The sequence below is a fragment of the Lynx rufus genome, unplaced genomic scaffold (assembly GCF_022079265.1).
Source record: "Lynx rufus isolate CCGP_SWC_20201006 ecotype Redwood Valley unplaced genomic scaffold, mLynRuf1.p SCAF_53, whole genome shotgun sequence".
In the NCBI taxonomy this organism is placed as follows: Eukaryota; Metazoa; Chordata; class Mammalia; order Carnivora; family Felidae; genus Lynx; species Lynx rufus.
In genome coordinates, this window is record NW_025814871.1 from 1,047,074 (window position 1) to 1,060,920 (window position 13,847).

The following is a 13,847-nucleotide window of genomic DNA, read 5'->3' on the forward strand; positions in this document are numbered from 1 at the left end:
TTTCCATTTCTCTACTGAAATTCCCCATTTTCTACCTTCTCCTGTCGAAACTTTAACTTTTTTATGATAGTCACCTGGGATCTTTGCTGTTTCAGCCTCTGGGTCGTTTCTGGATGCACTTTCCTCTGGGTTGGGGGTCCCCCTTTCTCCAGCCCTGCCTGTTGTTTGTAAATGAGTCCTATTCCTAGTGTTGATCTGGACACACAGAGGCCCCTGCCAGTCTTCCCTGTGACCGTGGCACTGCTCAGCATGCCCTGTTTGTGGTGGCAGCTGTCCTCCTCCTGCCTTCCTCAGCTTTGAGACAGTAGCACCTCTCAGGGCTGGAAGTTGTGCTCTTGGGACAGTCCAGCGGTGTGGGCAGTGCTCAGGCCGGGCATCGCCGGTGCGGTGTTCTGCTTCCTGTACGCTCACCCTTAGGTGCGCTTTCCTCCCTGGTGCCTGCGGTGGCACCGGAAACTGCAGGGAACCGGGCCTTGTGTCTGTGCTCCCTCCCCCAGTAGCTCCAGCAGAAGCCCTTGAATAGTATGTCCTCTAGTGTCTTGTAACTGAACTAGTGACCTGCCAGGCCTGTGTCAGCTGCTCACCCGCGGAGGCAGAAGCGGCCTCCCAGGCAGGGTCTGGCGGTCGGTCTGGGTGGAGGGGTGACAGCAGCAGGGAGCACGTGGGGGCAGGAGCGGCAGCTCAGTCCGGAGGGGTGCTAAGGCTGAAGGGCCCTGGAGTGGGAGTCACCCTGATAACCCCAGGCTGTGGGCCCTCAGTCATTCGTTATTGGGTAAGCATTGATTGGGGGCCTGCTGTGTGCCGGCCCCTGCCCCTGGTGCTCAGGGCTGGGGAGGAGAGGATGGTACACAGACACAGATAGTGCCAGAGCTCAAGGGGCTGCTGGACACGGAGGTGCGTGTGTGTCTGGGGGGGGGGGTGACTGTGCAGTCAGGGTGGTCTGCCTGAGGTGGCAGCTTAACCTGGGATTCAGAATTCACCGCTGCTGGATTCTAACTTGAAGGGGACTCCAAGTACCTGCCTCCCCACTGCTGTTTGATTAACCCTCCGGGGTGGTTCCTAGTGAGTCAGGTGTTCCTGGTGAAGTACTTCAGTGCCACCTCAGGGCTTAGGTGGGCAGACATGCTCGCGGACCGGCCTGTCCTAGCTCCCCAGGTGTACGGCTCTGGGACCCTTAGCAGGGGGTAAGCCCCGGTTCTGGAAGAACTCCCAGTACGGCCTGAGCCTCTGAGAGAAGTGTAGAAAGACCTGGGAGCGATGGCGGCACTCAGGTGGCACCCGCTGTGTGGGCGGCACCTTTCTGCCCACCCCCTGGGCATCGCGCCCTCAACTTCCATCACCTGGAGCCCGTGAGGTTGATGAGAACTGACCGCCACTCCTTGGTAGACCATAAGGGACCAAGGGGTTGGTGTGGTCTCTAGGGGACATAGGCAAGTCCCTGGCACCTGCAGGTGGGGAGAAGCCTTCCAGGGCTGGCTCCCAGCCCAGGTTCTGTCCCCAGAGCAGGCCTCACTAGCCTCGGATTCTCTCCGAGAAGGATGTAAGACGGATTCCAAGTGCAAAGCCTCCTTGAAGTGTGAAGGAACCCAGCTAGCAGACCCCATTCCTAACCTTAATCCTAATCCTTACTGCCCACATTAGATTTTAATCCTGACCCTATCCAGGTGTTTTAAGGACAGGGTGGGATTGAGGTCAGCGGGGAGGGCTGATGGCTCATCAGAGAACAGGCCATACTTCTTCCTACCCCTGGCCTCTGCCCGCAGGAGCCTCCCCTGGAGACTGCTTGGGTCCCACTCGCAGCCCCTGCCCAGGTCACCCCCAGGACCATGCTCCCATTGGCACACTCCCCCCAGCAAGTAGTAGGCGCTCAGTAAGAACCCCGCATTTCCTGGACTCTGGTATAGTATTGCCCTTCGTCTACCTTAACTGAACATGTCTGGGCAGTCACCCTGAGGTTAAAGTGAGTTAAATACAGCAATGAGGAGGCTAGCTAGCATTTATGGAACATTTTGCTGGGCATCGCGGATGCTGATCGCATGTAAGTCAGGTAATTTGCACAAAAACAGTGATTCATTAGGCATTGCCTGAATGAGTGAACAAATGAAAGAAGGGAGCTGGAGCCCAGGACCTGCGTTACTGCGTTACCCCGGGGCGCCCCCCCCCCCCCAGTGGCAGCAGGAAAAGCCAGTGAGCAGGGCCGGAGCCTACCTGGGGGGGGGGGGGGGCCGCACCTGCTCGAGGAGCGCTGGATCCAGCCGAGCCTGAAACAGGACCCTTGGGACAGCCCCACCCCGGCCCAGACACTGGAAAATCCCTCTGGGCAAGTAAATATGATCTCCCCACCCCCCCCCCCCCCCCACCACCGGAAGAAGTCTAGGGGCGAGGGAGGAAGCTGGATTTTTTTTTTTTTTTTTAGGATGTGCCCATCACTCCCGCCCCCAACAACGAATGCGGTTGGAAAGAGGGGAAGCCATACTGGGGACATGCCTATCACACTATCTTTCCGGCACACCACAGACGGAAAATCCGGGTCCAGAAGTTTCCATGCTAGCCTTTGCCAGGTCCTGGGAGTGGGCTGAGTTATTTTGAGTGAGTGTGTGGGGGAGTGTCTCTGCCGGCCCCTCAGAAGAGGGAAGTTGTCCCAGGGCGCAGAGGAGCTGGCGCTCAGACACCCGCCCCCAACCCTAATAGCAAAGGAGCTCCAGGTCTGCTGCACACTGCCCCTCTTCCCCAAGGTCCCCGGCTCCCTCCTGGGTCCCCTGCACCCTGTAAGTGCCTGTGCCTGGTCACCCTCCCAGGGAGCAGAGTCAGTGGGACTCTGAGTTTAAGCCCCAGCCGCCTTTGGATCAGGGGCTCCCTGTCTTTCTTTGGGTCTGGCTCCCTTCATCTCTAAAAAGGGTTGAGACTCCCTCGCTAATGCTCTGTCTCTCAAAAATGAATAAATGTTAAAAATTTTTTTTAAAGAGTTGGGAAACATCCTGTTTTAGGGTTGTTGGAGGGGCTTGGAGGGTGAATGTGTTCGAGAAGTCAAGGGAGCAGACCCTGGGGCCAGGCCCCCTGGGTTCGACTCTCCCCCACCTCCCCCTTTACACTGTGTGACCCTGAGTGACAGAACCTCGTGTTTGTGTCATGTTTCCTGCCATGTCAAAGCAGGGCTCTCACCAAGGCTTCTCAGATGGTTTCAGCCCAAAGGATCTAGTGATGGCCTCTTGGACCTCAGTTTCCCTAGCTTAGATGCTCTTGACTCCTGGGCGCCTCCCAGCTCAGGGCTCCCTGGGACCTAGTGGGGGCACGGGGCACAGAACCTAACCAGCTTGTGAGCGAGTTCCTACGTCTACCTCCTGCCACCTCCGTTTCCTCCTCTGTAAAGTGGGGACAGCGCCAACAGCCTCCACAGTGGGTGCTGAGGGGCCTGACCTGAAACGCCACGCATCACCGGAATGCCAGGGCTTCCAGCATTAGGACGAGAGAAAAAAAACCCCGCGATTAAGCCATGACACCCCATCGGTTTTCATACTTTTTAGGCACTTCCTGACTCAGACGTACTAAGATGTGCGCAGCGCGAGCGCCGCCCCCCCAGTGAAACCGATGCTCAGAGAGGGGCCTGGCCCCTCGCCCGCTCCCTCCCTCCCTCGCTGGTTCGCTGGTTCCTTCCTTCCTTCTCGCCACCCGGCCCTTCCCCGACTCAGCCGGCCCAGTCTGAGGGTGACTCTGGGCCTCGGTCCCTCAGCCTCCCGGCCAGGGCGCGGACGACCCCTCCCCGCCCTCCAGACCCGGGCTGGGGTCTCCCGCCCCCACGCGCAGGAACTCTCCAGCCGGCCCCTCCCTGCCCGCCGCGGCCGGACTCTGCCCCCGCCCCGCCCCGCCCTCCCGCCGCTCCCCTGCCCTCCGCTGCCCTCCCCTGCACGCCCCGCCCCGCCCCGCCCCTGCTGGGCCCAGCTCGGCGCCCATGTGACCCCGCTGCCAGGTCGGGGCGCGACGGGACGCGCTGGGACCGGCGTCGGGGGGCGCGGGCGCGGCCCGGGGCGGGGGCGGCATGGAGCGGAGGTGGGTCTTCGTGCTGCTCGACGTGCTGTGCGTGCTGGTCGGTAAGAGCCGCGGGGCCCCGCGCGTGGCGGGGCGGACCCCTTCCCCGGCGGTGCGCGCCCAGGCGCCCCGAGGGCTGGTTTGTAGCGGGGGTGGGGTGCGGTGGGGGCCGCAGGCGGGGGAGCTCTGGGGTGACCTCGGCGCCCACATCGTTCTGCGTGCCCCCCCACCCCCTCGGCGGTCCCGGGTCGCGGAGGGTTTGCGTCCCCCGGCCGGGGCGGTGACTCACGCGGGCGGCGGTCCAGGTTCTGGGCGGCCAGGGGCGCGGCCGGGGGCGGGGCACCGCCGGGAGGACCTCCACCCCCACTCCCGGGATCGGCGTTCCCCACGGGCACACTCAGCCGCTCGGTGGGATTCGAACCCCCTTCCCAGGAGGGGTGTGTGGGGAGGGGGTGCACAGGTGGGGAGAAAGGCTGGGCCCCGGGCTACGGGTGGACCCGTCGCCTCCGGCGGCGCAGACCAAACCTGTCCGGCGGGTTTGCGGGCCAGGCTGGGGGAGGGGGTGGCCCGAGGCCGCCCCCCTCCCCGCCCCTCCCCCAGGGTCCCGGGAACAAAGGCTGAGTGTTTGCTCCGGGGCGGTGCGGACAATGGCCCCGGAATTCTACCCCCCCGGCGCGGGGAGGGGCCCCCTCGGGCCTAAGTCGCACCCCCCACCCCCTCCTTGTGGGGTTCCTGCACCTCCGCCGGGACGGAGGTCGCTGAAGGGCGGAGGGGTAATGCCCTGAAGGATCGCGCGCCAGCCCCAACCCTCACCCTAACCCTAAGCTCTTTGGAGTGGGCCAGGTGGTAACGGGAAGAGGTCCACAGGGGGGACTAGCCATCTGCTAGCCCCAGCCATCATTTATTGAGCACCTGTTATTTACATTTAAACATCCGTGTGGCACTTATGTATCCCAGGCGCTAAGTGACATGCAAATAATTAAGTCTTTTCCACGGAACAGTCTAAGGGAGGTGCTGTTTCAGCCCAGAGAGGTTCAGGCACCTGCTGCAGGCAGTGTTGCTTCTTTGTGCCAGGCGCTCGAGGCCCAGGCAGACCCCGCTACCATTCTGGAAGCTTCACGATAGAAGAAGTTGGGTTTCATTGGGTGACAAGGACCCTGATGAAAAAATGGGGGGCGGGGATGATGTAAAGGCAGGGAGGGTCTGGAAGTGTCTGCCATGAGGGTGTGAACCAGAGTTTCCCAGGCAGGGAAAGGCCCCCCAGTTCAGTGCTTTGAGCTCTGCTTCCCGAATCCACAGCTCTGGTTCCAGCTGAGGGTGATGAGCCTCCAGTGGAAGGGGCTGGGGCTGGGGCTGGGGGACAGGAGGCCGAGGCTAACCTTGCGGCCGAGGCCCCTTGCGCCAGCCCCTGCCGTGGTTGGGTTGCAAGGATGGGGCTTGACTTGGTGGCTCAGCATATTCTAGGCCCCGCCTCCCCGCTCCCCCCCCCCCCAACTTTGGGGGTCTCCTGCCTGGCTTCTCTGCCTCTACCCTTGCCCTACCTCGCAGCAGCCTGAGGGAACCCGTTGAACGCATGCTCTGCTCCTTTGCTCCAAGCTCTCTGGTGTCTCCCACCTCACTCACAGCAAGATTCCCGTTCTTACAGTACCCTCCAGTCCCAGTGTTCCAGCTGTCCAGGCAGGGTCCTTTGCTGTTCTCTGGGACTGCCTTTCCCTCTGCCTGGAGCTCTTCCCCAGATCTGCCCTGAACTTCCTCAGCTCCCTTGATCCACCTTCTTTTCTGTGTGGCCTCCCCGATTCCAGTCATGTTGACCCATGATTCTTTATCCCTAACACTCGGCTCCATGGGCAGACCTCTGTGTTTCCCTTGACTCAGCACTAAATTCGGTGTCTTAGGAGGAGGAGTTGGCCCTGCCTCCTGCGGTATTCATGCCAAAGAAGAGTCACACCCTTTTACACTTGTCACCTGCCCTGCTGGGGGGCAAAGGGCACCCTGCCTTCGTTTGTCACCCTTGGCTCAGCGGGGTCCTGGGACCCCAGTACTACAGCAATGCCTTTCATTATTCTGCCAGAACTTGTGGCTCCTGAATATGTCTTTGGACTTGGCCGGCTCAGGGTTAAAGGCAGGAATGCAGGTGTCTCAGCTCTGGCCCTTTCTGTGGTGCGTTCCTGGTCTCTCTGGCCTGCCTTACAGTGAGGGGCAGGGAGGGCCTCTCTTCTTTTAAAAGATGCTTATTAAAACACCTGCCTAGGCCAAGCCCTGGGCAGGCTCCGGGGACAGCCTTGAACATGGTGGGCCCCCCTCAGGTGTCCGTCAAGCCCTTTGGGTGGGGCTGACAATCAAGTATCACACTATGTTGCAGAAGTGCATACAGGCCCAGAGACGTGGAGAACAGAAATTCTGTTCTGTGAAAGGGGCGCCAGTGTGGGCAGTCAGGAAGGGTGGACAGAGCTCAGGGAAGGTAGCTTGGTTGCATGGGAAGGTAGCTCGGGGACGGAGCTCGGTTGCATGCTTATGGAGTTTGCTCAGGGAGGAGAAAGGAGGCTGGATGGGAGTGAGTGAGGGGGGAGGTGGGGTGGGGGCTGTACAATGGGCCCGGGGAGGATTTTGGTGTTTATCTGAGGATGATGGGGAACCATGAGGGGGTTTTAATGAGGGAGCAGCCTCCCATTCGCCATGGGGAAAGCTCCTTCTCGCCGTCAGGCTGACGCGGAGGTGAGGAAACCAGGGAGGGAAGGCCGAGGCAGGTGGCCAAGTGCCCGACAAAGGCTGGCATTTGTGGCCCCCGGGCTTGGCTGGTGGGACCACACAGCATGGGGAGAACCGTGTGGCCACTGGCTTCTCTCCCCTGCCCCCAGCCTCTCTGCCTTTTGCCATCCTGACGCTTGTGAACGCACCATATAAGCGAGGGTTCTACTGTGGAGATGACTCCATCCGGTACCCCTACCGTCCAGACACCATCACCCACGGGCTCATGGCTGGGGTCACCATCACAGCCACCATCATCCTCGTAAGGCAGGAGAGGTTGGAGGGTGGTAGGTTGGGTGCTGGGGGTGGGGCCAAGTTTTGCCCTGAATGGTATGTGGGGAAGGGCCCCCCCCCCTTTGGAGTTCCCAGAATCCCAGCAGACTCAGGGAGGCCAGGCACCCCGAAGCCCTTTCTGTGGGGAGTCCGAGGCCCAGCGAGCCAGGGCTTGGTGGAGACCCTCACAGTTGCCTCCCCAGCCCAGCCATGAGTGCCCTCAGCGGCTCCCTGTGCAGGTCTCTGCCGGGGAGGCCTACCTGATATACACAGACCGCCTCTATTCCCGCTCCGACTTCAACAACTACGTGGCGGCCGTCTACAAGGTGTTGGGGACGTTCCTGTTTGGGGCTGCGGTGAGTCAGTCGCTCACCGACCTGGCCAAGTACATGATCGGCCGTCTGCGGCCCAACTTCCTGGCGGTGTGTGACCCTGACTGGAGCCGCGTCAACTGCTCCGTGTACGTGCAGGTGGAGAAGGTGTGCAGGGGAAGCCCCGCCAACGTCACCGAGTCCAGGTGGGTGCTGGACCGGCCTCCTTCACTCGGGGCGATGCTGGGGACCCTAAGCCACGGCTGTTCCCACCCCTGGGGGAGGAGTCGGGGCTAGAGCAGGACCCCTAGGCGCTGGATGTGGAAGGGTGAGCTTCCTGGAGGGTAAGGTGGGGTGAGGCCGGGTGGGGCCTGTGGGCCTGGGTTGGGGAGGTGTGGGGATGTGAAGTGGGGCCGGGATGCGGGGTCCCGAGCAGAACAGCCCCCCAAACCTCAGGCCCCACTGTCCGGCTTCTGCTCTGTGCTCTCACATTCTCTGATAAACTTCTCAATTAATTGGCATCTATTTTCCTGTTTAAAATTTTGAAATAAAATTCACATCCCTAAAAATCACGAATTTAACTATTTTAATACGTACAATCCATTGATTCTTAGTACGTTCACAGTGTCGTGCCGCCATCCCCACTCTCGTATTCCAGAATATGTTTATCATCCCAAGAAAGAAGCTCCGTGTCTATTAGTTATGAGGCCTCCGGCACTGCCTCCTCCCTGAGCCCCTGGGACCCACGAACCCCCTTCCTGTGGGTGGGTGTGCCTCTTCTGACGCTTCACGCACGTGGGGTCACACACCGTGCGGCCTTTTGTCTGGCCTCTCCAGTGTCTGTGCTCACATGTGAGGTGTGTGTGTTTCTGCCTCACTTCTTTCGGGGTTCTTGTTCTGTGCGTTTTCTTTGTGATTGTGATGTGTTCTTGACACGTGTGCCTTGATCACTGTGTAACGTCCTTTGTCTCTGTGAACGGTTTTTTTCTTTTCTTTTCATCGTCTGTTTTGTCCCATAGCAGCGTGGCCACTCAGGCTGTCTTTTGGTTGCTGTCTGAATGGAATGCTTTTCCCACTTTTGTACTTTCAGCCTGTTTGTGCGTCTGAAGGTATACGGCATATGCAAAGTTACGTCACTTTGTAAGCTTGTTTTGCAACCTCCGCCTTTTAATTGGAGAGGTTAATACATTTATATTTAATGTAATCCCCCATAGGAAAGAGCTTCTGGTGTTTTGTTATTTGCTTTCTACATGTTCTTTTTTCCTGGCTTTAGAATTTCTTCGTTACTGCTTTCTTTTACGTTAGTTACTGATTGTGCAGAAAGTTTGTGGCTATATAGCTCTGCCCCCCTTATGAGATTATTTTCACAAATTATATTTTATACATTGTGTGTTCATCAACTCAGATTTATAATTACTGTTTTACTCAGGTTTTTGAAAAATGAGGCATAATTGACATAATATGATGTGATGTTTGTTTTAGGTGCGCAACATGGTTCAACATTTGTATTTACCTTGAAATGATCACCACAATAAATCTAGCTAACACCCATCTGTATGTGCAGTTAAAAAATTATTTTTTTAAATTTTTATTTGTTTATTCAAAAATAACTTTTTTTTAACATTTAATGATTTTTTTGAGACAGAGAGAGACAGAGCATGAACAAGAGAGGGTCAGAGAGAGAGGGAGACACAGAATCTGAAACAGGCTCCAGGCTCTGAGCTGTCAGCACAGAGCCCGATGTGGGGCTCGAACCCACGAACCGTGATATCATGACCTGAGCCGAAGTCAGACGCTTAACTGACTGAGCCACCCAGGTGCCCCAATTTATTTATTTTTGAGAGAAAGAGAGAGAGAGCACACAAGTGGCAGGACCCCTCAGAGACTGAGGGAGACACAGACTCTGAAGCAGGTTCCGGGCTCTCAGCTGTCAGCACGGAGCCCAGTACTGGGCTTGAACTCACACACTGCGAGATCATGACCTGAACCAAAGTCAGATGCTTAACCAAGTGAGCCACGCAGGCATCCCATAAAACTGTTAGAAAAAAATCAGGAATTACGAGCTCAAGTACATGAATACTGATGGTTGTATTGTGTAATTACCTTGACTTGTATATCTCAGATCTTTGTGTGAGCCTGAGCTAACTGTCTAGCACCCTTCATTTCTCCTGGAAAGACTCCCTTTTGGAATTTCTTATAGGGTGGGTGTTTGAGTAATGAATTCTCTCAGTTTGTGTTTATCTGGGAATGTCCGAATTTCTCCTTCATTTTTAGGGGGTGATTTTGCCAGACCTAGAATTCTTGGTTATTTTGAAAGTATCACCCCACTGCCTCTGGCTTCCATGGCTTCTGACAAGAAACTGGCTGCTAATCGTACTGAGGACCCTTGTACCACAGCGGTCTCCTCTCTTGCCGTGTGCACGGTTCTTGCTGACTGTCCTTGGCAGTTTGATTGCGCTGTGTCTCTGAGCTTCTCCCGTTCGAGTTCTCAAGCTTCTTAGATGTGTAGATTCGTGTCTTTGATCCGGCTTGGGCAGTGTTCAGCCATTATGTCTTCAAATACTCTTTCTGCCCCTGTCTGTCTCTCCTCCCCTCTTTGGGCTCCCCCGTGTGTGTGGGCATCCCTGGTGCCTACCTCTTTTTCTCCCTTCTTACTCTGTGCCCCTCCAGTTGAATTGTCTCAGTTGACCTGTGTCCATGCTCACGGTTCTTTCTGCCCATTCAGACCTGCTAGTGATTTTTCATTTCAGATACTACTTACTGTTTTCAGCTCCAGAATTTCTGTTTGGTTCCTTTGGATAACTTCTGTCTCTTTGTTGATATTCTCTGTTTAGTGAGACATTGTTTCCCTCTTTGAACAGATTTTAAATGGCCAGAGAAAAGTCTTTGTCCAGTAAGTCTAGCACCTGGGCATCCTGGGGACAGCTTCTATTAACAGATTTCTTTTCACCCTGTGTATCGGCCACACTTTTCCCCCTGTATGCTTTGTGACTATTTGGTTGAGAACTGGGCATCTTTTTTTTTTTTTTTTCCCCAACGTTTATTTATTTTTTTTGGGACAGAGAGAGACAGAGCATGAACGGGGGAGGGGCAGAGAGAGAGGGAGACACAGAATGGGAAACAGGCTCCAGGCTCTGAGCCATCAGCCCAGAGCCTGACGCGGGGCTCGAACTCACGGACCGCGAGATCGTGACCTGGCTGAAGTCGGACGCTTAACCGACTGCGCCACCCAGGCGCCCCAAGGACTGGGCATCTTTAATGTTGTCATGTAGCAACTCTGGAAATATCTTGTGCTCTCCCACCCAGCGATTATTGTTGCTGTTTGTTGCAGTTGTCGGTTGGTTGGTTAGCGACCTTTTGAACTAATTTTGTAAATTCTGTATTCTTTGTCATGTGTGGCCATGAAGTTCTTTCTGTTAGCTGCACGATCAGCTAGTACTTGGACAGAGATTTCTTTAAACATCTGGCACTGGGAGAAAGACCTCTCTCTGAGTTTGCTGATGGGCTGTGTGTGCTGTGTCGGGGCCTGCCTTCCGAGCTCAGGCAGGCTTCCTGTTTGCGCAGCACCTGAAGGTCAGCCAGAGGTGAGAGCCAAGGGCTCCTTTCCTGAGCGTCCTGGTGGGTCCCTGTGCCTCGGCTGCCATGCATTGCCCTGGGCAGCAGTGACCGACATTTGCTGTAAAGGCTTCAGAGCAATTCCCCAGGTAGCTGCGTCGGCCACAGGAGAGTGGCGTAGCTCTGCAGATCCACCAGATGGGTCCAGACAATCACAAATCCGTGCAAAGAGGTCTGTTTTGCTAGTCCCGGTGGTGGCCACTGCCAGTGTGATTCCGTTCGTACGAGTGTTTCCATTATGTTTATGGAGCGCTGGACCTTTGGAGTTCCTTAATCTGCCATTCTCTTGTCCACTGGTGTCCTTTTTGCTAAACCTTGAGCTTAATTCCTGCATCAAGAACCACAGATGGGAAATAATCCCGAAACTGTGGTGTTATCTGTTTGTCTGCCCTGGTTCTGAGTCTGTGGCCTACGGTATCCTTGTTAAAGACTGTGAGCCCCAGTTGGAGACTTTGTTTTGTGTGGTCAGGGAAGTGAAAAGGGGCCACGTTTCCCCATAAAACCCTCCCTATGCTGGGTCCCAGACTGTGGGATACACAGGGGGCTGGGGGCCAGGGGCCCGGGGACTTCGAAGGCAGAGATGTCGGTGAGCTTCCCGGTCTCTGAGCCTGGGCCCTGGGCTCTGTTCCCTGTGCAGCCCCTCCTGACACCTGTGCTCTCCTTTCTTAGACTGTCTTTCTATTCTGGACACTCCTCCTTTGGGATGTACTGCATGATGTTCTTGGCGGTGAGTCTGTTTCCCAGGATTGGCTTGTGGGACTGGGCCTCGGTTTCTCCTTCTGCAAAAGGGGGAAGGGGAGGTGGTGATGGGTCGAGGTGACTGGTTTGTTCTTAGAAACTGGAGGCTCCCGGCCTGCTGGCTTTGTGTTCCTGGCCTCCACTCCCGTCTGCGCCCTGGGTGTGGGGTGAGCCCAGCGGGCTCCTGGGCTGATGGCTGCCCTCCGGCCCCCAGCTCTATGTGCAGGCACGGCTTTGCTGGAAGTGGGCGCGGCTTCTGCGGCCCACAGTGCAGTTTTTCCTGCTGGCCTTTGCTCTCTACGTCGGCTACACCCGCGTGTCTGACCACAAGCACCACTGGAGTGATGTCCTTGTTGGCCTCCTGCAGGGGGCACTGGTGGCCGGCCTCACGGTGAGCTCCTGGGTCAGGAGACCCACCCTGGGTGGGGGGATCCTCTTGCCCTCCCCACTCCACTCTTCCCCCTCAGAGCCCATCCCTCACCCCCCACGACCTTCCCGTTCCCCTGCCCCCATCAGCCCTTGTCTTGTCTCCTAGGTTCGCTACGTCTCGGATTTCTTTAAGTCCCGGCCCCCACAGCGCTGCCTGGAGGAGGAGGAGCTGGGACGGAAGCCCAGCCTGTCACTGACGCTGACCCTGGGTGAAGCTGACCGCAACCACTATGGGTACCCGGTCTCCTCCTCTTGAGGCGGGGTCCTTCTGTGCATCTGCGTGTTCATGGTCCTGGCAGGGACCTCCGCTAGCCTGGTGGTGAGGGCTCCGGGTGCCCTGTGCTGGCCGCTGGTGGGCGTTCCACTAACCCTGCCTGCTGTGCACTGGACCAGGGGTCTGGGGGTGCACAGGGCAGCCCCAGCGTTTAAAAGAGGGACTTTGTCCTCTTTTCTCCCTTTTGTTGGATTAGAGGGGGACCAAGAGACCCAGCTAGATGCTGTTTTTGTAAAGTGTAATGTATATGTGGACTTTGAGTAAAACAGAGTGTTTGCTCGACCACTGATGATAGCCTCTATTCCTTATGGCCATTCTGAGCACTGTTCGTACAGCAGAGGGGGAGACACTTCCTTGCTTGGGGCTCAGCTGAGCTCAGGAGTCAAAGTGGCTGGTGGCAATGTTGCCCTTTGGAGATGCGGGAAGAGTGGTACACTCTTTCCCTGGCCTCACCCTGTGTATCTCTTCATCTGGCTGTCGATTCATAATTATCACACCCTTTAATAAACTGGTAAACCTAAGTGTTCCCTGATTTCTGTGAGCCACTCCAGCAAATAGAGACCCTAAGGAGGAGGTCATTGGGACCTTCTGGTCTAGTCAGTGGGTTAGAAGCACAGGTAACAGCCTGGGGCTTGTGACTGGCATCTGAAGTGGGGGGTGGGACCGAGTCCTTAACCTGTAGAACCTGATGCTGTCTTGAGGTAGAAGGTGTCAGAATTGAGTTCTTGGATACCCCAGTGGTGTCCAAGAATTGCTTTGTGGTGTTTTTTTTTTTTTTTTTTTTTTTTTGAGGAGGGGCACTTCCTGGATGTTAAAATTGGGTCCAGAAACTGAAAGAATTGTCTCTGAATCCATTTAGTCAAGAAGACAAATGAAAGTAACAGCCAGGCCTTTACTGGCTTCCTCTGGTCCTATCAGCAAGGGGAAAGCTGGAGAATGCACCAGCTGCCCGGTGCACTTTCCCCATGGCACGGCGCTTGGGTCAGGGGTCGGGTGCAGCAGCACGAGGCTCCTGCAGGTGTCTGGGCCCAGGCGGAGGGCTAGGATTGGGGAAACCCCAAGTGCCGAGTCAGTGGAGAAAGGTGTCTTCATGGCTCTCCCCTCACAATAGGGAGGCCTCTACTGAAAGCACCCCTCCCCCATCCTGCTCCCCCAATAGAGGTCCTCAAATGGAAACTCCTGGGAAGAAATTCACATATGGCTAAGGTATAGTCAGAGGGGCCGGAATCTGCAGAGCTGTACCCCAGGCCTCCTATGGTGGAGCCTGAAAGGTCACACGTGGGTCATGGGCCTGGCACTGGGCTCCTTATCCCCCTTTCTGCTTGGTGATCCCCTCCAAATGACTGGGACCCTGCCCTTAAATCTTCCCATCTCGGAAGTCCCCACCTTTAACCGACATACCTGGGGTTCCTGGGGCTCCGAGTCTGTCCACA

At 56.6% G+C, this 13,847-nt stretch overlaps 1 protein-coding gene across 1 annotated transcript; it reads left to right on the forward strand.

Annotated features, from left to right (window-relative positions):
* Positions 1-3,688: 3,688 nt before the first annotated feature.
* Positions 3,689-12,926, forward strand: PLPP2 (phospholipid phosphatase 2). The gene is made up of 6 exons (XM_047100866.1): positions 3,689-4,088; positions 6,885-7,036; positions 7,287-7,564; positions 11,643-11,700; positions 11,926-12,102; positions 12,247-12,926. Exons 1-6 carry the CDS (start codon positions 4,037-4,039, stop codon positions 12,394-12,396), a joined length of 867 nt encoding a protein of 288 aa, XP_046956822.1. The 5' UTR covers positions 3,689-4,036; the 3' UTR covers positions 12,397-12,926.
* The last annotated feature ends 921 nt before the right edge of the window (positions 12,927-13,847 follow it).

What these genes read in the sequence shown, in the direction of transcription:
- PLPP2 (XM_047100866.1), top strand. Translation starts at nt 4,037, where the DNA reads ATGGAGCGGAGGTGGGTCTTCGTGCTGCTCGACGTGCTGTGCGTGCTG. An exon ending in TCACAGCCACCATCATCCTC is followed by an intron (nt 7,037 to 7,286) that starts GTAAGGCAGGAG and finishes CTCCCTGTGCAG; the next exon opens with GTCTCTGCCGGGGAGGCCTA. An exon ending in CACTGGTGGCCGGCCTCACG is followed by an intron (nt 12,103 to 12,246) that starts GTGAGCTCCTGG and finishes CTTGTCTCCTAG; the next exon opens with GTTCGCTACGTCTCGGATTT.